The sequence below is a fragment of the Pipra filicauda genome, unplaced genomic scaffold (genome assembly GCF_003945595.2).
Source record: "Pipra filicauda isolate LSUMZ 115617 unplaced genomic scaffold, ASM394559v2 scaffold245_size1146780_pilon, whole genome shotgun sequence".
NCBI classification, from domain to species: domain Eukaryota; kingdom Metazoa; phylum Chordata; class Aves; order Passeriformes; family Pipridae; genus Pipra; species Pipra filicauda.
Genome location: NW_024104360.1, coordinates 1,106,439 through 1,131,787, shown reverse-complemented (window position 1 = coordinate 1,131,787; position 25,349 = coordinate 1,106,439). Strand labels below are relative to the sequence as shown.

The 25,349-nt window shown below is 39.9% G+C and overlaps 1 protein-coding gene across 1 annotated transcript in view; it reads right to left on the bottom strand.

The window, feature by feature from the left end:
• Positions 1-7,941: 7,941 nt before the first annotated feature.
• Positions 7,942-25,349, bottom strand: part of TG (thyroglobulin) — a 146,922-nt gene continuing 129,514 nt past the window's right edge. The window contains exons 46-48 of the mRNA XM_027712037.2: positions 13,737-13,877; positions 12,806-12,996; positions 7,942-8,268 (exon numbers count right to left, since the gene is read on the bottom strand). Of these exons, the coding sequence (XP_027567838.2) occupies positions 8,153-8,268; positions 12,806-12,996; positions 13,737-13,877 (448 nt within the window). The 3' untranslated portion in view covers positions 7,942-8,152. The remainder of the gene's footprint in view (positions 8,269-12,805; positions 12,997-13,736; positions 13,878-25,349) is intronic.

The window sequence follows — 25,349 nt, the reverse complement described above, 5'->3', positions numbered from 1 at the left end:
TACAAGCTGATTTGTGCAGAAGAATCTGGCTGGACCAACAAACCCAGTTTCAGCATCCTCACAAACAGGACACTTTTCTCAAAGAGACCTGACCTATGGCAGCACTAAGAGCAGGGTGGGAATTGTGGTGTCCTCTAATTCACCTTTTCCTGAGGGGCAATTTCTTACATTGCTATACCTTAAAATCTACCTCCACCCCCCTCCTGCAGCCCTCCTGCAATGACAGAAAAAGAGGATTCAAGCAAATGATAAAAGAAACATGTGTAGATACGTCTGGAGGCTTACAGCTCTCCCAGCCAGGAACCAGAATGCTGCAGAGCTGTAAGCATGACACTGCTGGGAAGATGAAACTCAAGAGCCTACTGAAAACCTGAAAGTGGAAGAAGTTCTTGTCATCTGTGCCTTAGGTTAGTTATATTAGGTATTATTCTACTTCTCCAGCTGTAAAATGGGAATAATAAAAAGTCTTTGCACACAGGAAAACAAAGTTAATGCCTCATCCTAAACCATAATAAAAATGTGGTTGGTTGGTTGGTTTGTTTGTTTTTAAAGTCCAGAAACATCCTATAGAGACATAAGTTCTGGACATACAGAGCACTCACCTTCCCTCAAATAATAGGTGCTGTTGAGCATCATATTGCACAAACTCTGGTCGTACACACCGTGGGTGTCTTGCTTACACATGATGTTGTGGTGCGTAAGCACCAGGTTAACTGAACTTGAAGTGATGACCATCAGCCACAGAGGACTGTGAAACTTTGGAGGTAGTGAGGGTGACAGGAGTGGAGGAGTAGCCACAAAGGGGGACATGGGATCCTTCACCAGAACCAGCCTGGTCAGCCGTGGAGAACTGCATGTAAGAGAATAATAATAGGGAAGAAAAATTTTACCCAAAGTAAAAGGTGGTGGATTAAAGTAGTAGGTTTCATTTGTCTGGGCAGATCCCAAGGACCTGATTCCTGGGAATCACCCTCAAAATTTAGCTTTCTAGTCTTCCAACCAGGTTTCATTGACCTCCAGTCTGTGAGACAATGGCCTTACTGAGAGCTAATCAGAGCTCAAGAGGTTTATTTTCAGCATGCTAAAATGTTCCAAAAAGGTGATAAAAAGGGTGTAAATCTGCAACTGGACCCCAGGGTGGAAGGTTGGGGGTTGCTTGGGTGAAAAATGGCTTTCTTAGAGAAAGTGTTTCTTTTGGAGAACTTGTGGCATCTTGGCAAAGGAATAATCCATTCCCTCATAAACAGTCATCACTCTGAGTGCCACTGGTGTGAATCAGTGCTGCTTGCAGCCTCTGGCTCTCCTGACACTTCTGACTTCAGCTGAAAGGCAGGCCCATGGCTTTTGAGAGAAAGATCTTGCCAAATTTAAGAGCTTCAGCCTTTGTCCAGGCGTTTATTACCAGGCATGAAAGGAGCAGACTGCCCTGCAAGTGATCTGAAGCAAACGTATCTGTCAGAGTTTGCCTTCTCTCTCTGCCTGTCAGCTGCTGCCTTTGAAAGCAGTCAGGCTTGTGACAGGGTTTTTGACTGTGTTGGCTGGATCAGTAACAGTTTGTCAAGATGATCCTTTAACTGGTTCCATGGGAGCCTGTCTCCTGGGAGTGCTTGTCCTCAAGGATTCCCACACGTGGGCATGCAGCCCTTGCATCATAGTGTCCAAGGAATTCACCTTTCATCTCTGAGCACAATTCCTCACAGCCCAGGAAACTGTAACAAAAACTGCAAAAACCCCCAGAGTTTTAGAGTCAGAGAAACCAGGCTATCAGCCACAACTCTGGTTGATCTTGAAATCCTAATTTCATACCCACATTTTATATAGTATTTACTGAAAAGAACTAAGGATAGGAAAACAGGTGTTAGGCTTAGCTCCTAAAGTGCTAAGTTAGGTGCCTAAATGGCTTTGTGAACTCAGACAAATGTGGATATGACATAGGGCTCTCTTCAGCATGTTTTGGGAACTGATTGCACCCTTTCTGGGTACTTTATCCCTCACAGAATCCTCCATGGAGAGTGAGAGACAGGGTGAAGTCCATCCTTCCCCTGCTGTAAGCATTGCTGGAAACATCTCTACTACTTCTGAACAAAGTGCTGTGGGTCACCACTCCAGAGTGATCTACACCCCATGTAAAAGGATCTGACTTGTGTAACTGCCATGCACCTCACTCTGCTATAAGACAGGATTTTGAATGAAAAACACCATTTGGAATTTTTTTACACTTTGGGCTGGGCTGAGATGCTGAATTTAATGATGCTGCTTTGGCCTCTTCCTGTGATAAACCAATCAGTTGGTTTGTTATTTGACCGATCTTTCACCTTAACATGGACTTTACTCCAGAGTCAAGTCTCCCAAGTAGTTCAGTATCCAGTCGTTCACCTTTGACTTACCACTCCGAAGATCAGCCATCAATTCAGACTTGTATGCACTGTGTTTTAGGATGCAAATACCGAGCAAGATATTCAGAGCCAGAATAAATCCTTGCCTTACCTAGGTATCCTGTTCTTAAGGTACTGACCCAAAATCTTTTAAACAAAAGACTTTTCACTGAGAAGTCATCCTTCTATTATTTAAAGCAGATGTATTTGAGCAATTATGATTGCATAAAGTAATTCTTTTTGTGAGACAATTAAAATCAAAACAATAGCCCTCCTGATGTTGGTGTTTTGTTTTATTTCTCTTCTACCCCCCTCAAAAAAAAACAAACAAAAAACCCCACAGAAATAACCCCAAAACAAAACTAAATCAGTTCTACAGAATCCTGCAGTGTGACAAAAATCATAGAGTTCCTTATAAAACCATTTTTTAAAATTTTCTTTGGTCAAGGTTTGACTTTTAACCTTGCAGCCTGTCATGGAAAGGCAGTTCTACTTTACACATTCTTTGTAGATGATGTGTCAGTCTGTGGAAGCAGAATTGAGAAGAAACATCAAGCCTCTTTGCTCTTGAAGTTAGGCTCTCATTTCACTTAAACTGCCCGACACATGCAGAGCAGATCACTACTTTCAGTGGTACATATAAAATGCTGCTATAAACTGATTGTGACTCCTCTGAATTCTTTCATGTTGTGGTTGCAGAATAGGGATATGTGGGTCCCTATGGAGATGTGCATTACTTCTGTGTCTGGGACTGTACTTGCATGTTAATAATGGTCATGAAAAGTGCTGGCTGCCCCTGAAAACTGGCCACTGTTTTATTCATATGATACAAAAAAAAATAAGCAAACTTTTTTTATCTGTCTTGCTAGAGATCTCAATCTGCACCAGGGAAGCTAAGCAACAAGCAAAATTCTCCCTTTGTGAGTCAAAGAACTGCTGCCAATTGCAATGGTGCTTTTCTCCACAGACATCCACTCATCATGAAAGGGACAAGGCTCCTAAATGAGCACTGACCATTTCACAGATGTTAGGTGGGGTTTCAAAGCCATAATGGGAACTGGGCATCCAAATTCCCTACAGGTTAGTGGGATCTGACTTACAGAGTTCCTTAGTCAGCTTTGAAAAACATCTGCAATGTTTAAAAATATCCCTTTCCATCTGACTTCCATCAGTGGCCCAGAAGATACTATCAGTTTCATTGACTTTTGCTCACAGGACTCCCTGCAGAGGGATTGTATAAGAAGCAGAAAAGGTAAACTCTGGAGACATTGCCTCCAATCCCTTGACAGCAGAATACATGAGGAATAACAACAGGAAGGAAAAGAAGGTCTCCTTAAAACAAGAAAATAACAACTTTTGTAATGACTCAAAATCTGTGCTGTGAAACCCGGCCTTCTCCACACCCATTCATACAACGAGCCTCTTAAAGAATGAGTAGACTTGTAAGGAATCCTGATGCAAAACTGCCTTAATTCTCCTTGAGAATTAAGCACATGAGCTCTCAGCTGAAGTTCATTGAGTTTTATCCACTGCTGGAATCAAAGGGTCTTTCTTGGGCAGCTGGAGAACTCGGAGAGTTTTCCACATCATGAGATGAGACCTGACATCATCATGACCAAAGGATTCACATCTGCAGGGGCAGGAAGTAGTGACCCCTCAGCTTTGGGCCAGATCAGCATCATATAAAAATATTAAAAATAGAAAAAGTTGAAAGCACTGACTATCACACTTCCTATTAACCAAGTTCTCTCACACCTGAAACTTATATAAAAACCCTGCTAGGCGGGTGTCTGTTTCAGAAACCAAATGAGAACCATGTGGAGGATCTTTGGCTTTGTGATCATGTTTATTTTTTTAGCTTCATATAGGGAGGAGCGACAGTCCACAAATCTATAATTACTACTGCCACTGCTATAGACTGTAGTTGGAGCAAGTTACAGAGAATATGAGCCTTTATATAATACAGAGCATTGGCTATGATGTTGCTATGGTGAAAGACTGAGACCCTAATTTTAGCCAAGAGAATTATATGATGTGGGTCCCTACAACAGCAGGAAGAGAACTGTGATGTTCCAGCTCTATGTGTCAAGTACTTATGAAAACAATTAGCGTTCCAGCATTGCCATTTAGTCAGCTGATTTCTTTCCAACTCTGCATGGCAAAATCTTTCTAATACTCCACATTTTTTTCTGTGTTGCCTAATATCTCCTGTGTCAAAGAATCACACAAAATGCTGCAGGTTAGATATTCAAGTATTAAAATCAACCTATACAGAAAGGTTCTGATGGCTTGTCTTTCAAAAAGTTCAGATTAAATAACTTCATTGGCATTAACTTGGATTGTCTGTGTGTGTGCTCATAGGAAGCTTAAAAGAATGCTTTACTTTTAATAAGTTATAGCCATTTCCAGAGGAGGGAGAAAAGCATGGCTCTAGTCATCAAGCTTCTGTGCATTGCTTCACTGCCAGATCACTGCAGGCTTTGGTATTTCAGTTTAAAGCACAATGACCTAAATAGTCTGAGAATGTATTTTTCTAGCTAAGAATTGTATGTGGGAGCAGACTTGGCCTCTCAGTATCAGCAAGGCTAAAGTTTCTTGACCTCTCTGTCAGTCAGTCCACATGTATGCTTTTCTAATTAAATCTCCTGTTGGATTGGAGCAATAATAATAGTGTGGTTCCCCAAAAGACAGAGGAGTAAAGTCAGGAGGGTGATGAGGTTCACAACCAAAGACTGAATCATGTGTGCTGCTGCAAACGTTATTTCATATTTCAAAAATGTTTGAGCTTAAGGACCCAGAATGGAAGATGTGGGAAGATGAGGAAATGTGGGATTAGAGGAACACAAGGGATCATGAGGCTGCATTTGTCTGCATCAAAATGCACCTTGACAGAAGCAAGTTAAACGAGGTATGGAGAGTGAGCAGGACAAGCATAAGGGGAGAAGACGGTGCAGAGAACTGTGGAAGAGTATTTTCATGCTTTTTTGAAGGAGGAAACAAACAGTGGGCTATAGCAAAAAGGCTTCTAGAAAACCTGGAGAGAGATAGAATGGTCTAAAGAGCTGCATCCAGTGTAAGGGGGTGGGGGGTTGGGGCATTCAGTCACTTATGAAATGAAGATGTTTTATGAAAATTTCATACTTCAAAAGTCTTTTTTACCAAACTGACAGTCAAGCTGAGTACCTCAGGAGGGGTGACCTAAAAGGCAAGTCAGACCTGCCTATCTACCAAGCCAACCAGACAGACAAGACTGTAATTAGGAGGATACTAGGCTAAGCTGCTGCTTTCTTAGTTCAAAATTAAAACCTTTTCTCAAATTCCAGAGGCATCTCTGGGCTCAAGGTGGAGCTGAATAGTGAGTGGGGAAAGGTTATATATTTGGCTTTCTTTAACATAAGTCAATACTGAATAGTTTTAAATCTGTCCTTTGTTTACCAGTTACATGGGCAGGAAGTTAGTACTGGAGTTGCTGTGTACAACAATTAGTTCTCAAATATATTTATTTTTTTGTATTTTCTGCTTTATGATGTTGTGATGCAGAAGACAGTGAGTTCACAGTAGTATGAAAGGATCCCTGATGAACTGAGCATTTCCTGTTGGAGTTTTTGGAGGTGTTTTTTTTTATTTAATGGTTTAGAAGCCAGTTGAGACTAATTAATTTTTGGGAATGACACTGCCAAAATTTGTATACAGGGCAGGGAGAAAAACTATTCCTTTTCCTTTTTTATTTGTAAATATTCACCTATAAAATATAATAATATTAATTAAAAGCATATGCTTATAGTTTACTAGAATTTAAGTGGTTTAGGTACATATTTAACATTCTAGTGATTGTGCAATAGCCTTTTAATGTCTCTTCAGCAGGACATATGGGATATTGGGTTGATTTGTCAAAATTGTTACTCTCATGGCCCAGTTTTTCCCAAAGTGATTGTTTGTAATAATACAGCCTGGCAAATGGTTATACCAAGCCAATTGTCCACAAACAGCAGCCCATATTAACATCAGTATTTCACAGGGATTTGGCTGATGTTCTGGAGAATCTGATTTTTTTTTTTAGGAGTACAGTGCAGAAGCAAAGAACATTAGCTGGGAGAAAACGACTCAGCGTCAGGATTGTAAGGTAGGCGGACCAGTATATAGGTCAAAGTGACCTAAAATACTTTTAGATTAGTTATAATGCATTTGTTTAATGGATGATGAAGAAGAACTTTTCACATTTATTGAGAATTTTTATATATATATATAATAAAGAAGATTGACAGGACTATTAGGGTCAAGCCAAGAAGGACGAGGATGCTTCCACTGTGGAAATTATGTGGCTGAAAATATGCACATGACTGTCTCCATACATGGACACAGGTAAAATCATACCTGTTACTAAAATAAGATGTTTTCTCAGGGTGCATTAAGTTGTAAATAGAATCTATTAGACATAGGTTTCAAGAAGCTGTCTCAAAAGAGGGAAAGGTAAACCCAGTTTTGGCCAAGAAATCATAACTGCTGTATCTATAGTTACTGCAAAGAAAGAATCCTCTGTTGAGATTCACGTTTAAGATCTGGGCTTTTTAAAAACTTTTAAAATATTTTCATTTTTTTCCATTACCCGTTAGCTAGTTTAAATAAAGTTAATGATGGAAAATTCAGTTTGAGTTCTCCATCTTTACTCTTTTATTTTTAGTCAGTTAACAAGCTTCTTGATTATTTTTACTTTTATTGAACGAGATGTAAGTATAAGAACTATGAGTGTTACACAGTTTTTCTTCTGTCTTGGTAACATCTTTGGAAACCTGGATACATGGAAGACAGCAGTAAAGACTGCTCATGCACTGGCAAAGGTCCCAAGAAGCAAACAAAACCTTGTGAGTTGTTTTAATAATTATTTCAGCACTGCAAAGAAATTCGTGTCCTACTGAAATCAATGGAAATGTTGTGAAATATCATAAAAGTGTGTGTGATAAACTGGCAACTGAGGATTATGCCAAACAATCCCAGCAATGAATTAACAACCTAATCCAAAATACTTTAAGAGCCATTACAGTTATCCTATGATTTTCCCTACACTTCCAAAACTACTCTGTATCTCACCTTCTCCTTCCAAAAGATAAATGTTCCAAGAACAAGTTCTAAGTTTTAATTAACTTTCTATTATCCCTGCTGTGTGTTCTGCCTTAACCAAATTGTCTTACACATAATTTCACAAGGATCATGACATGAATATAACATGTGCATGTGCCTGACTTCATGTGAACACACTCAGTGCATACTCTTGCTTCTCTTCTTACACTGTTCTCTCTTCCCATTTTGAAGTTTTTCAGTTTTCTCCAGAATGCCAAACCAGGCTCCCACTCCTATGAGCAGCTTGTGATAGGACGAGTAACAAACAAGGACAAGACAGATGTGACATCTAACAAATCTGAGCCTCATCAACCCAGAGACTCCTAAGTGTTTTAATGTATGTCTTTTTCTGGCTGGTGGTACTACAACATGTTGGCATTTGTGTAGTTGCAAGAAACGAAGTCCAAGCATATTTGTTTTGGTTTTGTAGTTTTTATTGATACTTCATTTTTCAAATTACAGTTTCTTTTGACCTTACACAATAGCTGTAGTGTTTATTTTGTGCCATATTCATCAATTTTCTTGAAACACTACCTTATTGAGAAGTCTACTTTACTTGTTCAGAAAGTTAACTAAAGGAAGCAGCTTGTTCATTCGGTGTGAGATGGTTGTGTGGATGTACAACATGTGACAAACCCATCTGATAGCACTGTGATTTCCTATCTGCTGTAAGACACTTTGTCTCCCAGGGGCTGGCTCTCCGGGGAGGAAAGTCCTTCACTGGGAGCTTCACTAGGGCTGTTTTCACCAGATGATTCTCCATCACTTGCACTTCCTGAAAAGACAATATAATTGAGATAAAAAGAGATGTCATATCCTTGATGAAACAGGTTGTGAGGTACACAGTTGATCAATGACATTTAGAAGACTTTTATGCAGCTATAAATGTTCAGGAAGATATTTTTCTCAGTTTGCAGTCCATTTGCAAAATGCTTTAGGGTAACAGCAGACCATCTGATGGTATTTAAGAATTGTCCCTCCAGTATGCTTTAAATAATGCCATTGGAATGTATAATAGTTTGCTCTCCACTCATCCAAGACTTTTTTTTTTTTTGTATTATCTCCTGATACTTCCCTACTAGGTAGGAAGTGTGGGGAACATTAATTTTTTGTCTGTCTGGAATATACAAGGCCCCAAGGACCCCACCTCTGATAGGTCTCTTCTTTATTATATTTTTCCTTCTGTGGTTTTACTCTTCCACCCTATTTCAGTGACACATTTGCCTCAGCACCACCAAACCGTGTCAAGAGAGTGTACTGAGGGTGCTTATTAAATGTCTCCTAGAGAGAGTGCTCTCATAGCTGCACAGATATCCCCCCATACTAAAGGAATCTGTTCTCTAGCTGAGATTTCGAAAAGGAAGGTGTGAATAGAAAGGATAAAAGATTAATTCTAACCACAACATTCCTGATTCAGCTTTGATTCAAGTCTGAACTATGAATACTGTTGCTTTTTTTGGACTCTTGTGTGGCTACCCTTGGTGTCCTAGAGCTCATGGAAAAGGCTTCAGCTTTGGTACCTGTTTTCTACAGATGGGGTCCAGTCTGGCTAACTTGGACATGTAAAATATGCCCAGATGTTTAAATGTAGGCACAAGAGTTAGGCAGACAAGATTCAACTTTGAGACACTAAAGGTATCTCTTTCTCCCCATTTGCAACACTGCTTACAGAAGCACTTCTTTTAGGAGGACTGGTTCTGTTTAGATACCAGTCAGATGAGTAAGAGATGAAGACTGGATCCAAGTCCACCTGTTTGGGATGCAGTGAGAGAGGCCCCTTACAAAGGGACTCACTGTTAGGCAGCACAGTCCACCATACTATGCAAGGGGAATTTTAGCATTCAGACATCTGTCTGAATATACATAAACATTCTGGAGCTCCTGTTTTTAACTGAATTGCAAGTTGTTAACACATTCTCTGGAAAAAGCCATTCACAGCTTATTTTTTCCACAATGGCCACTCTTTTTGTTTATCGTTTTGATGTTTCCCATGGAAACCGTCATAATTCAAAATATAAAGCATGTCTTTGAAATGCAACCATGGGAACTCCATTTACTAAATCCAAACCTTTTCAAGCATCATCAGTTTCATAATTCCCCAGGTAGACTGCTCCCCAAAATGCCTACTCTACAAACCGGTCTCAAACAAAAATTCAAGAGATTTATAGTTTATCTGCAATGAAACAAATTCAGACTTCCCTCCATAATTTGTAAAGGCACTGCCAGCAAACACCATGATGAATCAATGCATTTATGACATTAATTTTGTTAAATTATCTCCAATTACATCTACATACATTCCATTTATGTGCCAGGAACAAATTATACATTCCATCAGTAAATATTGTGGTCTGATCACAAAATGAAACACCTACTTTGACTTGGACAGTATTTTACAGAATGGAAAGAAAATTGCAAGTAATAGTTAAGCTAGATATATATACAACAGTTTCTAGATCCAGCAGTGAATAACTTAAAGTCATGTAAGATTCTAAATATGAGAAGTTTTTATCCCAGAAACTGCAATTTATGAGTTTAGCATAAACCACAACAAGGAATACCTCGGTTTTCAGTTGGACTGAGATATTGAGCTTTGAGCCTTCAGTTATCCTTAATTTGACATTTCTAAGTCAAGACATTTCACCTGGCTCTATACAAAGGATCAAGAAAGATTTTTGAAAAGCTAGTTTCTGTTATATTTTATGATCATTGGTTTGTCTAGTTCTTCTCCATTTTATTGAAATATATTGGGGTTTTTTGCTTACAGATCATAGATGACATATGAAGCTGAAAAAAACTGATTTCAAGGAAAAGGTGAGATGGACAAAACAGAATTCATCACAATAGGTTGAGACTGCATCAGACTACATTCTGTACATCTTTGCACTTACATGTGAAAACTGAATTGTTTCGTTATCAGTACCTCTTGCTGACACACTTGTAACTTCCATCTACTTGGCAGGAGGCCACAGATTGCAATCCATAATAATCCAAGAACACTATCATGGACTTTTATATTTATTGAAAGGTGGGAAAGTGTTAGATTGGACCTCAGAGTATCTGACTGACAGCCTGACAGCACTCCAGGAACAGAGGCTGGAGCACTCAGGTAACAACAGAAGCAATGCTTCTGTTCTGAAGGGAGTTACAGCAAGTAACCTTGGGTGCAAAGGAGACACATCAACATGATGCACAGGGACGCAACTCCTGCAGAATCCAATTTTTGAGAGTAATGCAAGTGATGAACTTGTACTGATGGATTGACACATTTCAGCACAACATCTCAAAAAAAATTGAGGGTCTTCAGCCATCAGCATCCGAATTTTATATTGTCTTTCTAGGGGAACTGATGAATCTTTTTTCCAAGGAGGTGTGCTCAGATTGTTATCAAGAGACCCACAGCATGAATCTCTATAAGATACCATCCCAGGCTGAGGTCTGGAACAGAAATGGGTTTGATGTGATGCCTATTAAAATTGTATGAGAAGTTTCAGTATTCCAAGGCGAGATAAGATTAAAGATGACTATCAAGGCAAGGTAACAAGCCAACACTGCTATGAGATGAAATTTAGCAGAAGTCAGCTGTGTAACTGCATTAGCATGGTTCTGGGGCCAAGCAAACACTGGCTTAAAGAGCCAGCCGGGTGTATTCAGTTCTGCTTGAAGAATAACATGTTGACATGTACTTTTTAAATCTTTTCTTGACAATCTACACTCCATAAATTTCACACTTTATGGCTTGCTTTCAAAAATTTTACTCAACTTCGTGAACTCTTTCTGTGTGTTTTTCTCTCCCTCTCTATTTTTTTGTTTAACATTCCAGTATTTGGCTTTGGCCACTGACAAAGGCAGGATATTGAGTTAGACAGATCATTGGACCAACTCATACACGAATGTTGTGTTCTTATGCCAGTTTGGATGGTTTTAGACCTTCTCTATGCCAAAACTAATCTGCCCTGGTAGATATTTTTCCACCTTTTGGGGGGATTTTCTCTAAGTGCTGGGAATAGCCTCTGTCCGTGGTGCTTGGTCAACAGTAATGCTCAGTCTGGCATTACACAGACATAATGCTGAGAGGTGAAGTCCCAAAAGATCTAGAAGTTATAGCCAGGACTGTTTAAACATCAGAATCAAGCTTTGAAAATTAGCAGTATCTCAACCACCAGAAAGCCATTGGAGAGATCAAAATACCCCTCTAAACTTGAAAGACATTGAGGGACATCAAGAAACTGATGAAAAGGCTTTCTGCAAAATCTTGAGTTCACTTTGGAAGAAAGACCATGAGTGAAGATTGGAGCTGTGTCTTCAACAAGAGAATTGATGCCTTGTGTTTGCATCAGAATCACCAAATTAATGTTCTGAGACATTACAGTTTTGTCTTACACAAATGTCAGCCTCAGCCCATTTGAAGTCTTCTGTCAGCCACAGATACCCTGGGTAGTTTGGTGTCTTGGAAAGTACATTTTGTTCCCAGAATTGCAATGTCCCCAAAAGCAGAGAGGGCTTGAAGATGAAACTTAGGACATAAAAAACACTCGCAAACTTGCAGGCCTCCAAGAACAATTCAAAACATCTCTGCCTGCCAAAAAGGGATGGTTTTGTTTGCTTTCCTCGAGGCTATCCAAATTTATTTACAAGATACACAGCCACGAAGTGGACTTTATTTACCAGAATAAATTCAGGACAGGCAGCAGATTGAAATCTCTGCGGAGTTGGTTTTACTGTCCTAAGCAGTAAGAAAAAATTGAAGGACTCTCATAGCTGCATTGAAATTTATGGTGACAAAGGAGAAATACAAGGAGTATAATCAGCATAACTATAAAAAAAAGTCAGAGAAATTTATCTGTTGTGAAGTCAAAGCATGCAGGAACCATAATGACATATAAGTAAAGCCTCAGTTACAACTTTACAGTGGATAGTCATCATTGTGTTCCTCCTAAACCATAGGAATCTCAGCATTCTCATGTTAGGTGTTTCCAGTAGACAAAACAGGCCTGTATACCCAGCATTCCAGTTTAGTCAAAGTCTATGCACTACTAGAAGATATAGCTTTGTTATATCATCACAGCAGGAAGATTTCTCTAGCTCTAACTCCAGGGCAATTAAACTTTATTACTCACTATCTGCTACAAAATAAATTTGTTTACCGTTGCATCCTTTCACTCTCAGGATAGTCTTAACTATATGCCCCAGACAATGAAAAATGTTTAATTTATGAAAAGTGCTTTTCCACAGTGATAGAGCTACATTCAGAGGAAAACATTAAGCAGAGAATTTTGGTTTTATTTAATGTCAGAAAATGCTCTTCTCACCTGTGGATGCTTTCAGTCTTCTGATATAATCAGACCAAAAGGAACAGTCTGCTTTTTTCAATCCTTTAAGTGTTGGTAAAGAAACAGTGAACTCCTTGTAGTTATCACCATCATCACTTGACAGATGCATAGGCCAGAGGGGCATCACCCCTGACATCCTTCTCGAGAAACTATGAAAGTAGTTTGGATTTCTAAGGGAGCAGGAGAAATGATCATTAGAAAACAATGACATGAACAGTAAAGTGAGAGGAAGATTGGGTAGGTCAGGGAAATGTGTATCCAGTCCCTCTGACCAGCAGGGTTCAAATTCAGTCCACAGTGGTGAATCATTCATGGTAACTTGTTAGTTCCTAGGTTCCTAGTCCTTAGTTCCTAAGGAACAAGTACCTAGAATCTGTATAGACACAGGCTTATGAACACCCTCAACAGCCCTCAATTCCAACCCAACCCAAGATACCATAAAAAGCACATGAAGTCACCCTTCCCCCCATTCCCACACTAGTTTTCTAGAGATACTCCTCATTCTCAAGCATGGTCACAGCACAGTAAAGCTGAAGAATATTCAGACTAGTTAGTAAAGGCTGCACTGTGTTCCCCCTTTTTTGGGGGGGATAAGGGAACTCTTAGGCAAGAGACTAAGCTCTAGAACCAACAAGAAGGCCTCTGCAGCTCCTATGTATTTAAGCAGAATTTGCTGCTGGTCAATGGAGACAAAATGTCTATTCCTTCTAGCTAAGAGTCAAACTACAAATCTTTGGTGTCTGCTCTGCTTGAGGACTTTCCAACAGTTTTGACCAAAACCCTCTATAGGCTTACAAGTTGTTAGAGGAAATGGAGGCTGTTTGAGAGAGGGCAGGATCTGGACTGACTACACTCCGTATACTCTTCATCTCGTCCCCAGCCATAGCAATCTTAAATATCACCCACTTACCCAGAGTTTACAAAATTGGAGATATACTGCATAATTTGCAAGGAAAGACCCTTTTCTTCCAGAGTAAATTGTTCTTCATACTTCGGGTAGAATGGTAGACCAAATGCATACTGAACATCCAGCAAGAGTTCCTGACCTGAGCTAAAGTAAATATTTATGGAAAGATAATTAAAACCATCATTTATTTATTTGGGTAAGAAAGGGATATAATATAATTCAGAGAATAAAGCAAAATGGTATATAATTAATGACCATTAATTAGAGTGTGGAGAGCTGTGGGACTTTTTCAAATCAAAACATAAAAGAAGAGCAAGCAATAACAGGGAGAATTTGCCATTAGGTTAATGTAGGGTCTTTAACATTTGTTACAAGAGCAAATTGTGGAAGGCATCAGGGTACGTTTTCTAAATTAAAGAGAAAGTGATAGAGAGAAAGTCACTTGGCTATTCCTTAAATGTCTCTTAAGTTATAGACAGATTTTCACTAAATTCAGAAAGTGGAAGCAAGTGGTGACATGGATTCTGGCAGCCACGATGGAAGGCTAATTATGGTTTATTTCACAGACTTGGAATAAAATCCTAGCCCTTCTTAGCAGCAATTGGATTTTTTCCATTGACTTCACTGTGGCCAGGATTCTAACCCAAATCTTTGGATAAGAAAAGATATAATAGGAGATGTTTATGAAGATTTTTCTTAGACACAGTTTTAATCTAATTTCTCTGCTGGCTGGGTGGTTTTGACTCATACACTCTGTTCTCCCCTAGTTTTATATGGCAGCCAAGTCAAAACAGCTTGAGATAATCACCTAGATCAGATTTAAGAAAGAACAATTCTTGAGTAGTTCCATGTAATAATTAGCACATATTATAAGGAATATTTCAACAATTCAGAGACAAGACTGGCCAGGTAAGACTGCAACACTTGCAGGACCTAACAGTAAAGGTCACACACCTCAACACCTTCAAGTGCTGCAGAAAAACAGTGGTAAATTTCTGCTAATAAAATTATAACTAAACTATGCTCAACACACAACTTTGAACCACATTTCAGAAGGAGACATTTCTGTTGTGGTCCAATTGCATTTTGCATATCCCACATTTAGACAAAGGTCTTATTGACTTGGTTTAGTGCTGCATGAAGGCAGACAGCATCAGGGGACCTGGGAGAAGGAACAGATGTCTGTGAGGTAAGAACAAACAAATCCCAGATCCACTCAGCAAGATTTGATCTGCACTGGCTGCAGTGGCTGTTGTCAAAAGGTGTCACAACTGAAACTATTTTATCTTTGGGCATAAAATGCAGCAGCACTGATATGACCCTGATCCTGCCTCCAAAGGAACAAGGAGTGTAGTTCAAACCATTATGGGCAGGTGGGCTGAAAGCAAGATGTCTCTTTTACATTTTATAAGTGGTGGCACCAAAATCTTTATTTTGAAAAACAAACACACAGCTCTCTAAATGAAATACATCTTTGGTTGTGTTTTCCTTAGTCTTATCATAATACCTCAGTAATACTTTGCATCTGGAAAGTGAATTATTCACAGATTATTCACCAAAAAAATGTAGAACTGAAACGAGATTAAAGCATATTTTTCTTCCCCAAATGTTTATAGAAGGATTAAGCAAGATCATAGTTTAATAATTTTGCCTTAAAAATAATTTGCTTGGCCTAGTATACAACAGCAATTTCTAGTGTCAGTATTCCAGCAAAGGTATGATATACTTAAAGGAGCAATTTTCTTTTCAATGAAGAGTTGCTGTTGATTAGATTACAGGACATGAAATTAGTTGAGGTGCAATGAAGAGACAAATGTACCCATTTAGGGAAGGCATAGCAGAGATGAACTTAGTTGTGAAGCTAAAATAAGTGAGCTGGGACTGAGGTTTTCCCCCCAGTGAGACTGTGTTCTCAGTCCTCATGTTTCTAGAGGTGAAAACTGCTAAGGTCACAGCCCAGACTGAAATTCAGCAGTCTCTTAAATACATAACTTTTTAGGTTTGAAATTATTTGTACAGCTCTTTTGGGTTTGATATAAAGATATAAAGTGGTAAAAAAGGCTATAATTTCATGGGCTGCTTTCAATATTTCTTGTTGATGTGAAAGAAAACATGAGGATGAGAAAAAACCCCTAAGGTTAAGAGAGGAAAGAGGCACATAAATAAACGCACAGAACAGCAGGAAAGACAACTGGGAAACATAAAGAGGGCAGTTGATGAGAAATATCAGAGGAATATTTCTGTCTCCTCCCTCAAACTCTGATCATAGAATCACAGAATCAAAGAATGATAGAATGGTTTGGGTTGGAAGGGACCAGAGGGGAGTGCCAAATGGCCAGAAATATCCAAACAAGGACTTTGGAGTCTTGTAGGAGCTCTGAGTATACTCAGGGTAGCACCAGGTAGAGACACTGTTTTGACTGGAAAAAAAGTGGAGTGAGAGAAAGAGAGGAGTGACAAATAAACATTTACAGCTTTGCTGTTGTGCACTACCAGCTCTGCAGGGAAGTTTTTATTTCCTGAGCTGCTCCAAACTGCACTCCCAGGATACTATACAGGTGCTCAATAGCAGCAACTCTGAATGGGGAAACAAAGGCCCCACAACCAGTGCATTTCAGAGCACAATTTGATAAAAGGAAGGACAGCAAGAAATAAGGGCAAAGGGGGTTTTTAAAGTGTTTTTAAGGAAGTCAAACTAATAGCAACTAACTTCTGCTATGGAAGTCCCTTTTCAAGGAACAGATCTGTTATTTTACTAACAGTGGTGAATGCAATTATGTGTAAGGATGAAATCTTGGATTTATTGACTACACAGGACTAGTACTTCATGCAAAGGTATCACTTCAGATCTTCCCTGTATAACATTGCTTTTTAAAATGTCAATGTTTTTAGAAACAGATTCATAGCTCCTCTTCTTATGTGACAACAAGACAGACCAGTAAATTGAGCCATGGGGAAGTTAGGATCCAGATCCTACAACTTTGTTCACATTAAAATGAGGTCTCTGTGGGGAATTTTCAGTTCACCTCAGAAGGAGGCGCTACTGGAGTTCAGTTATCCAGTTTACAGAAAATCAGATGGCAAAATCTGAAATGATTTAACAGTAGACCCTGAAATATCATTTGCAGGGAATTTTCATTATCCAGTGCCAAGCCATTTAATTGGATAGGTGTAGGTTCTGAGAAATTTTTCCTTGAACCTGAGATGGAGTATCCATTTAAATGTTTCTAATTAAGAAAGACAGAAAGGAATTACTTAGCCATTCAGATACTCCACTGCTCTCTCTGTAGAGCTGTGGCTACTTTCATGTACAAAACAGTTTCAATGGGGAAGAGTAAAAGATGAGTAGATCAGAATTTAGAACAAAAATACCCAGTTAATGGTTAACTTGGTTTAAATTCTTGTTCCAAATCAAAGATAACATAGATGCAAACCCCCTCATCCAACAGCTGAAGTTAGCATCTTAATCACAAGTTTTTGGAACAGAAAAAACAAACAAACAAACAAACAAAACCACAAAAGAAAACAAAGCAACAACAACAAAACTACACAAAAAAACCCCAACCGAGCCCCCCAACTCAGAACTCCTCAAAAATTTTGTTTGTAAAATGAAATTGCCATTACTGGCTATCCATAATCATGGCAGTCAGAATAGAAGAACATGACCCAGCAGACCACCATGCTATTCTGTGCTAGGACTGAATGCACAACTTGAAGCTGGGGCTGCAGGGACCTCACAGTGTGTTCTGTGGTAAATTAGGACATATATCTCATTTTGAACTTTGTCCTTGCTCTAGGTCTGGCTAATTAGTTCATACTGGAAGCTCATCCTGATGATTAATGACTGTCTCTGGCCTAATATTTCTCTTTTTTTTCTCTTTCCTTTAAAAATAGTCCTTACTTTCCTTTTCCACTAATTTCAACTAATCTCAAACCCTTTTGAGTCATAGCTTCTATTCTTAGTTGTCTTAATGTAGTTTTTGGTTCTTTTTTAAAACTGCACACACATGTAGAAGCCAATGTAAATTATCTCAAAATTCAAATGATATCTTATACGATACCAAAATACCAAACTTCCCACTGCTATTCAGTCATTTAAATTTTAAAATAACAAGACAAACATAACAAGCCAGAGTTCAGCCAGAGTTACCAGAGGTCGTCTGAGAAATTGAGAAGAAATATTGTACTCAAACTCATGTCAGTCACTGACCTGAGCAGATATTGGCAATCGGTGACAGATTGGGGAGGTAAGAAAACCATTTATCCTTTAATGTAAACCTTTTTGAAAATAACTGCTCAATTTAACAGTTCTGGGAAAGATTTAGTGTTAGAGATGGGATCTCAGCTTTTGAGTTCCTAGTCTCGCAATCAAGGCCCTGTTCAGTATCCCATTGGCAAGAGTAGGACTATCATCATAAAAACCAAAAAAATAGCTCTCCACTGTCACTTGGCTTTAGTGAGAACAGGTTATTATTTAAATTCTGATTGAGTTGAGAACCATAGGTGAAACCCAGGCTCATAGAGTTGGTGATCAATCTCCTGCTGATTTGAACCAACATAGGATTTCATAAAAACCTCGTCCCCAGAGAAGAGGATATCATTCATATATAATGTGCCACTGCCTTCATGTTCTTGTGGCCCCATTCTGTGTTTATTTTTAACAAATGGATTTTAAATTTTTTTTGCAAGAATTATTGGAAATATTTAATGTGCTTTTCGCACCCATCTGCATTATCTTCATGTTAATACCAGCAGATTTACAAAGTATATTTGCAGATCTAGTATCCCAAACTGTGAACAGGCACCATTTCATCCATGTCATGGGAGAGGAGCAGCTTACCAACACAGTACTTCGCCTGAAATGAAGTGTTCATTTTGATGCTAAGCAAAATAATTTTAAAAAATTACATATAGCCACACATCTTCTAAAAGGAAATAGCATGTGATTGCAGGGAGAAAAAATAATCAAAGGATAGCTGGATATTTATAGAAATTTAATGGGCCAGTGTAAGGCCTGGTGTGACCTCTGCAGTTCTAGGGATGCATTTGACTCATTGCGTCTCCTCTCATTACAAACTCCTGCCAAACAAATGGGGTAAAGGATGTGAAAAACAGATGAACATTCTTTTCTTTCTTCTTTTCAGGAAAATCAGGACGTATGGAAAAACTTAACTCCTAAAAGGATTAAATTGCCAAGTTTATCCACATTTGTACCAAAAAAGCCCTATAGATACATGTGACTTGCAAAAGTATCCTGGAGTTTGCCGTGTCTTTTCCACTTGAATTACTCCCAATATACACAATGTTCCACTTTGCATTATAGCCCTGCCAATTGAAGAAAATAAAACTGAAGTAGCAGATAGTAAATTCAAGAACCTGAAAGCTCACATTAATTGAAAAAAAATATCACAGATATTAAGGCAGGAAGAAAGCACTTTTATCAACCTGTCAGGACTCCTAAAAATCACAAATTACACACTTCTATCAGGGAATGACTGTATTTAAAATCTAGAAATAGGTATGTTGACACTTGAGTGCACTTTGGGGAGACAGAAATTTATGCATTTGTTCATTATGGCTATTCCTGAGCTGAATGAATGGATGAATTTCCTGAAAAAGATGATGTGTCCATTGGAAGATCCTAGAGTCCCAAAGAATACATGGGGCTCTACAGATTACATATTATGGGAACAGCCTGTCCCAGTGCAGCACATGCAGTTCCAAAAATTACCACAGCATACAGAATAAATAGAAACCAAAAATACTTTACAGAGTTGAATGGGTTTATACACAAACATTTTTGGCTTTTGTTTTTTTTTTTTTTAATCAGTCAAGAGTTCTTGCCTTCAGTTAAAAGAATCGTAAGAAGCATCACCAAAATCCAGCCAACTATGTGAGCATTGGCATGGAGCAGCCTTTCAACAGCTCACATCAACATACACAAAAGTGCACAGACAGGAGGTAAAGACAGCCCCAAATAAAATTACTCAGACAGCAGATCATTTATTTGTCCCATACTCAACAATTAAGAAAAGCTTTTGTGACAATTTTTTATGGTCATGTTAATGACTATAAGATAGAGATTCTTAGTCCTCAGTTCAGACTGTTACAATGACAATAATGATGCTTTGCCACCCTGCTGCAGCTGATGATCTGTCCCTCTCAGTTGGCAGAGCACTGATTTTTTTGCACCATCTTTAGGACAGAACATTTGGCACCACAGTGTGAATTGGAAACTGTGCTGGCATAGGAAGCAGTACTCCTTCACATAATATGCAAAAATCACCCAGAAATCTCTTGAAGGGTTAACAAGACAAATCTTTTTACAGTTAATAATATTATCCTTGTCAAAACATACTTCTGCTATCACACATTTCTTCACTGTAACTAAAGCTACACCCCAGCCCTCCCCACTAATCCCAGGCAGTGCTGAGCAGCCACATTCCTCCTGCATTGTTTAGAATAAATGTTTACTCCAAGGTCTAAGTGTTCTCAGAAAGAGAGTGAGAAAATGGCAGCTGGGTTATGTATATATTTTTACCACAGATTATTAATGTGGGAGTTGGCTCCTTATTCAAATGGGAACTGAAGACTAAAGCAGACATGGTGTCATGCCAAGCTTGGGAGAATGCTACCACGTGGAAGGAGATATTATTCTGCTCTCTGCAAGATCCATTCATCTATACAAAAACTGTCAGTTCATGGTTTTATGTGATTTTCCACATATGTCATAGACATCAGCTTAGAGTGGGCTCTTTAACCCTACCCCTGTACCTATGCATGCTTGAATGTGTGTATATGTATACATTTTAGAAACATCCAGTTGCAAGACAAACTTTGGCTAATTGACTTTTACTGGTAAAAAATTCTCCCTGTTTAATAACTTTTTGTCTACTTCGCATCATTGCGTTGGGTCTGTCTTTACTGGTTGACTTCTCCCTCCCTCTTGTTTATCTTGCTGTGAGTTATTAAGGGACTGCTCCTTGTGAAACAAAAGGAAATACCAGTACTTTTTCATCCCTGCATTTTAACTCTGTTCTGTTACACATTTTGGGAGGCACACATAAAGTAGAAGAGAGGTGACAAAGTAGAAATTGAAGACTATGTTGCTATATGGTGTCTTATCTTAATTAGTGAACAGTTATTTCCCCAGTCAGAATATTTTATCTAAGTAAATAGTCTTCCAGTGTTGCAGTTATCTGAATATTATTTTAATGTACTCTTTCCAATATCCCTGTGGGGTAGCTATTAGAAGTTATTATGTAAAATATTTAATTATATTATCATCTTCCTCATGATATAGATAGCAAACACAAAGAGGGAAAGGTCCATATCCTGTGTAAACCGGCTTCTTAGGAACAATTTAGATACCAAAGGCAAAAAGCCTCATTATTTTATCTTTTATGTTACCCTATGGACATAATACTATAAAAATTCTCATTTTCACAAGTGGAGGTCTGTATCTCAGCAAATCCAGATGCAGTCCAGTATCAAAATGGCTGAGAAATCATTTTTCTCTCAAAAGCCTATGAGTGATCAGGAATATCTAACAACGTGTTCCTCCAGCTACAATGCACTGAGGGGATCTGATCCAGTATGTGTACTCAAAGAATATCCTACACATGGCTACCGTGTGTAAATCACACTTTAGTTATTGCATTAATTAACACAAAGAAATGGCTATAACAGGGTTCTTCTAGGCAAGGTTATGGAGCAGATCATCCTAAGTGCAATCACACAGCACCTACAGGATGGACAAGGGGTCAGACCCAAGTAGCATGGGTTTAGGAAGGGCAGGTCCTGTCTGACCAACCTGATCTCCTTTTATTACCAGGTGACTCGCCTGGTGGATGAGGGGAAGGCTGTGGATGTGTCTACCTGGACTTCAGCAAAGCCTTTGCCACACTCCTGGAAAAGCTGGCAGCCCACGGCTTGGAGCCGTGGAGCACAGAGTTCATTCTGTGCTGGGTTAGGAACTGGCTGGAGGGCCGGGCCCAGAGAGTGGTGGTGAATGGAGCTGCATCCAGTTGGCAGCCGGTCAGTGGTGGTGTCCCCCAGGGATCAGTGTTGGGCCCAGTCCTGTTTAATATCTTTATTGATGATTTAGATGAGGGGATTGAGTCCACCATTAGCTAATTTGCAGATGACACTAAGCTGGGGGGAGTGTCGATCAGCTGGAAGGCAGGAGGGCTCTGCAGAGGGAACTGGACAGGCTGGAGAGTTGGGCTGATTCCAACGGGATGAGGTTCAACAAGGCCAAGTGCCGGGCCCTGCACTTTGGCCACAACAACCCCCTGCAGTGCTACAGGCTGGGGACAGAGTGGTTGGAGAGCAGCCAGGTAGAAAGGGATCTGGGAGTTTGGACTGATAGGAAGCTGAACAGGAGCCAGCAGTGTGCCCAGGTGGCCAAGAAGGCCAATGGCATCCTGGCCTGGATCAGGAACAGTGTGGCCAACAGTACCAGGGAAGTGATTCTTCCCCTGTGGCCTCACCCTTCAGCGCTGAGGTCACACCTCGAGTCCTGTGTCCAGTTCTGGGCCCCTCAGTTCAGGAAGGATATTGAGGTGCTGGAGCAGGCCCAGAGAAGAGCAACGAGGCTGGTGAAGGGACTGGAGCACAAGTCCTATGAGGAGAGGCTGAGGGAGCTGGGGTTGTTTAGTCTGGAGAAAAAGAGTCTCAGGGGAGACCTCATCACTCTCCACAACTCCCTGACAGGAGGTTGTATCCAGGTGGGGGTTGGTCTCTTCTCCCAGGCAACAAACAGTAGGACAAGAGAGCATGGTCTTAAACTGTGCCAGGGGAGGTTTAGGTTGGATATTAGGAAGAAATCTTTTACAGAGAGAGTAATCAAACATTGGAATGGACTGCCCAGGGAGGTGGTGGATTCACCATCCCTGGAGGTTTTTAAGATGAGACTGGATGTGGCACTCAGTGCCGTAGTCTGGTAACCACGGCGGTGTTGGATCAAGGGTTGGCCTTGATGATCTCAGAGGTCTTTTCCAACCCAGTTTATTCTATGATTCATGATTCTATGATTCTAGTCAGGAATTTAATAGAGTGTTTGCAGGGTCCCAGATTCAATTCTCACTTCTGCTGAGCAAGTTCAAAGCCACACATCCTGCCTTCCAGCCTAAGCTGTAGCTTACTTGGCAGAGTATCTGCCTCTTCTCCTCTTCCTAAGAGTTACAATTTTCAAAGAAAAACTTGACAACTGTCAGGACTCATTATGCCAGTGGTTAGAGAAGTCCTCTGCGAGGTGGTGACGTGGTGGCCAGATCTTTCCCCAAGTTTAGTTTATATATTATACTTGAAGGCTGTTTCATGTACATCATTAGTTTTATTCTGGTAGGACAAATCACCAATAATATTCCCAAACACTCTGTTTTGTTGATTTCAGATTACTGATGGTTTATCAATTTTTAGAAGTTAAGGCCACTCTCACATGTGAAGCTTCTTCCCTTGACAGCATCACAGCATGGTCATGCAGTGAGGCTGCTGGACAGCCTGTAATGTACCTATACTATATGGAGGGGGGTATGCTATAGGGAGGGTGAGGAAGAGAGATGACATGGCCAAACTAGGATGAAGAATAAAGAAAGATTCAGTTAGGAATGGATGACAACAATATTTACACAAAATACTCTCTGAGTATTCAGCAGAGTACCTAGTTGGGGTCCCTTGGGAAAACAAGAGTATCACTTCATAAATAGCCACATAGTAGCATCAAATGAGATCATTCCATACACAGACAAGCTGAATTCTGCAACTTCTACTTAAGTGCTTGCTTTGCAACCCAAATAGCATTTATTTTAATGGTACTTAAGAATAAATAAAGACGAAAGGAGTAACAGTGCCCCACAGCATATTAATTTGGGCCATTTCTCCTTGCAAGTGGCTTAACTTAAGGCACTTGAGCCTCTGTCTCATGTTCCCACAAGTTTTGGACAGCAAGCTGGTTTTGTTCTTTTAAAGAGGGTTATGAAAATGCAAACTAACAAGTCGCACTAAAGTTTAAAAGTAATTACCTTAGAAGACCAGTGTCAACATAAATGATATTAAAATGTCTAGCCAAGTGCTATGTAAACTACTGCAGCACTGGAGAGTGTGAGGACATCTAAATAACATGGGCACAAGAGAAATCTTAAATAGGTGTAGATAGAAAAGAACATTCTCATCCATTCAAAATCACTGCCTCAAAGCCAGTAAGTCTAAGTTGTATAAGTACTATTTCATCTATTTTCAAATAAGGTCTAATAGATGACTGGGTCACTATCATTCTCCAAAGCAAGAGAAAAATTGCTAGCTCACTTCAGAACATATCTTTTCCTTTTGAGCAGCTGAATTTTTGGCATACCACAGCTCAGCCCTGTTTGGAGCCTTGTAAAAGTCATTTCTTTGAGCCTATCAGTAGCCAAACGGAGCACTGCGAACATTCTCGCTGGAGCTGCCAGCGAAACAACAGCTCCCCGAGGATTAACTTCTTCTCAGAAAGAAAGCGAGCCTGTGTTACCACAGCACAATGGCCTTCATCTGTAACCTAGATCTGAGCTGGTTTCTTTCAAATGCCTTCTCACTGTGCTATCAGGAAAGCCACTCAGTGTTCAGCAAACTTCACAGGATCAAATGGTGCCATTGGGAACCTGCTGTCCTTTCCCTGAGCCCTTTTGGAGAAAGCCTGAGAGAAAGGAAAGGGTCTCAAATATCTTTCCTGGAGAGAGAGGTATGGGGCAGTACAGGGAGCAGGGAACAAGCACATCTTTCTCATCAGGAAACAGTATGATAAACATCCCTGTGTGCTTTGCTGCCCTGACATGTGGATCCAGGGGATAGGAGGGGCAACGCTCACTGCAGTTTCTGGTCGCTCAGCCTTTGACAGCAAGGGGGCAGGAGCAACTGTGGTGTGTCATATGGCAGCCCAAAGTGCTGACCACTGCCTGCAAACATCCGTGTCTCCTCCTGTCTGAGGCTGGGTCTAAAATAAAACCAGGGAAGGTGACCTTAAGGGCCGCTGCCTTCCAGCTTGTTCTGTACCCAAGGGAACAAGACATTTGCATCTCCCATGGCCATATAGGCCTTTCTGTCTAAAATACAATACAGTTTGTCCTGCTGAACATTTTTCAGGTAAGTTTCTAACATGAAGGATGACACAGAGCCTGAATCTGTAAATGCTTGTGTGAAAAAAAAAATATTTTTTGCTGCCATGAGACAATCTGCTGGCAGATCACCAGTCACAGAGCTGGAGCAGGAAGGAATAAATCTCAGAACTCATCCACACTGAAGGCCAGTCACTGTAACTGGGGTACAACTGCACTGACCTCTAAAGAGGGCACTATTAAATTAATGTTGAATCCTTAGAAAACATTACTCCATTTATTTTGAGAGTTGTGAACTCCTGATGACTTAGACCACATTCTGGTTCTTTGTGGGAGATTTATCAGATGTATGGCAGGAATCTGAAAGACTGTCTGGAACAGGCAAGGGTAGGTAAGTTGGAAAGGGGAAACTTAATTTAGACATCTAATGATAAGTGCTCCAGTTCAGAAAAACATTCCTTCATAGTCGGAGAAGTAAACTATCAGAGACCAATCCCCCCTTTGCTGATCTGAACTGTTTATT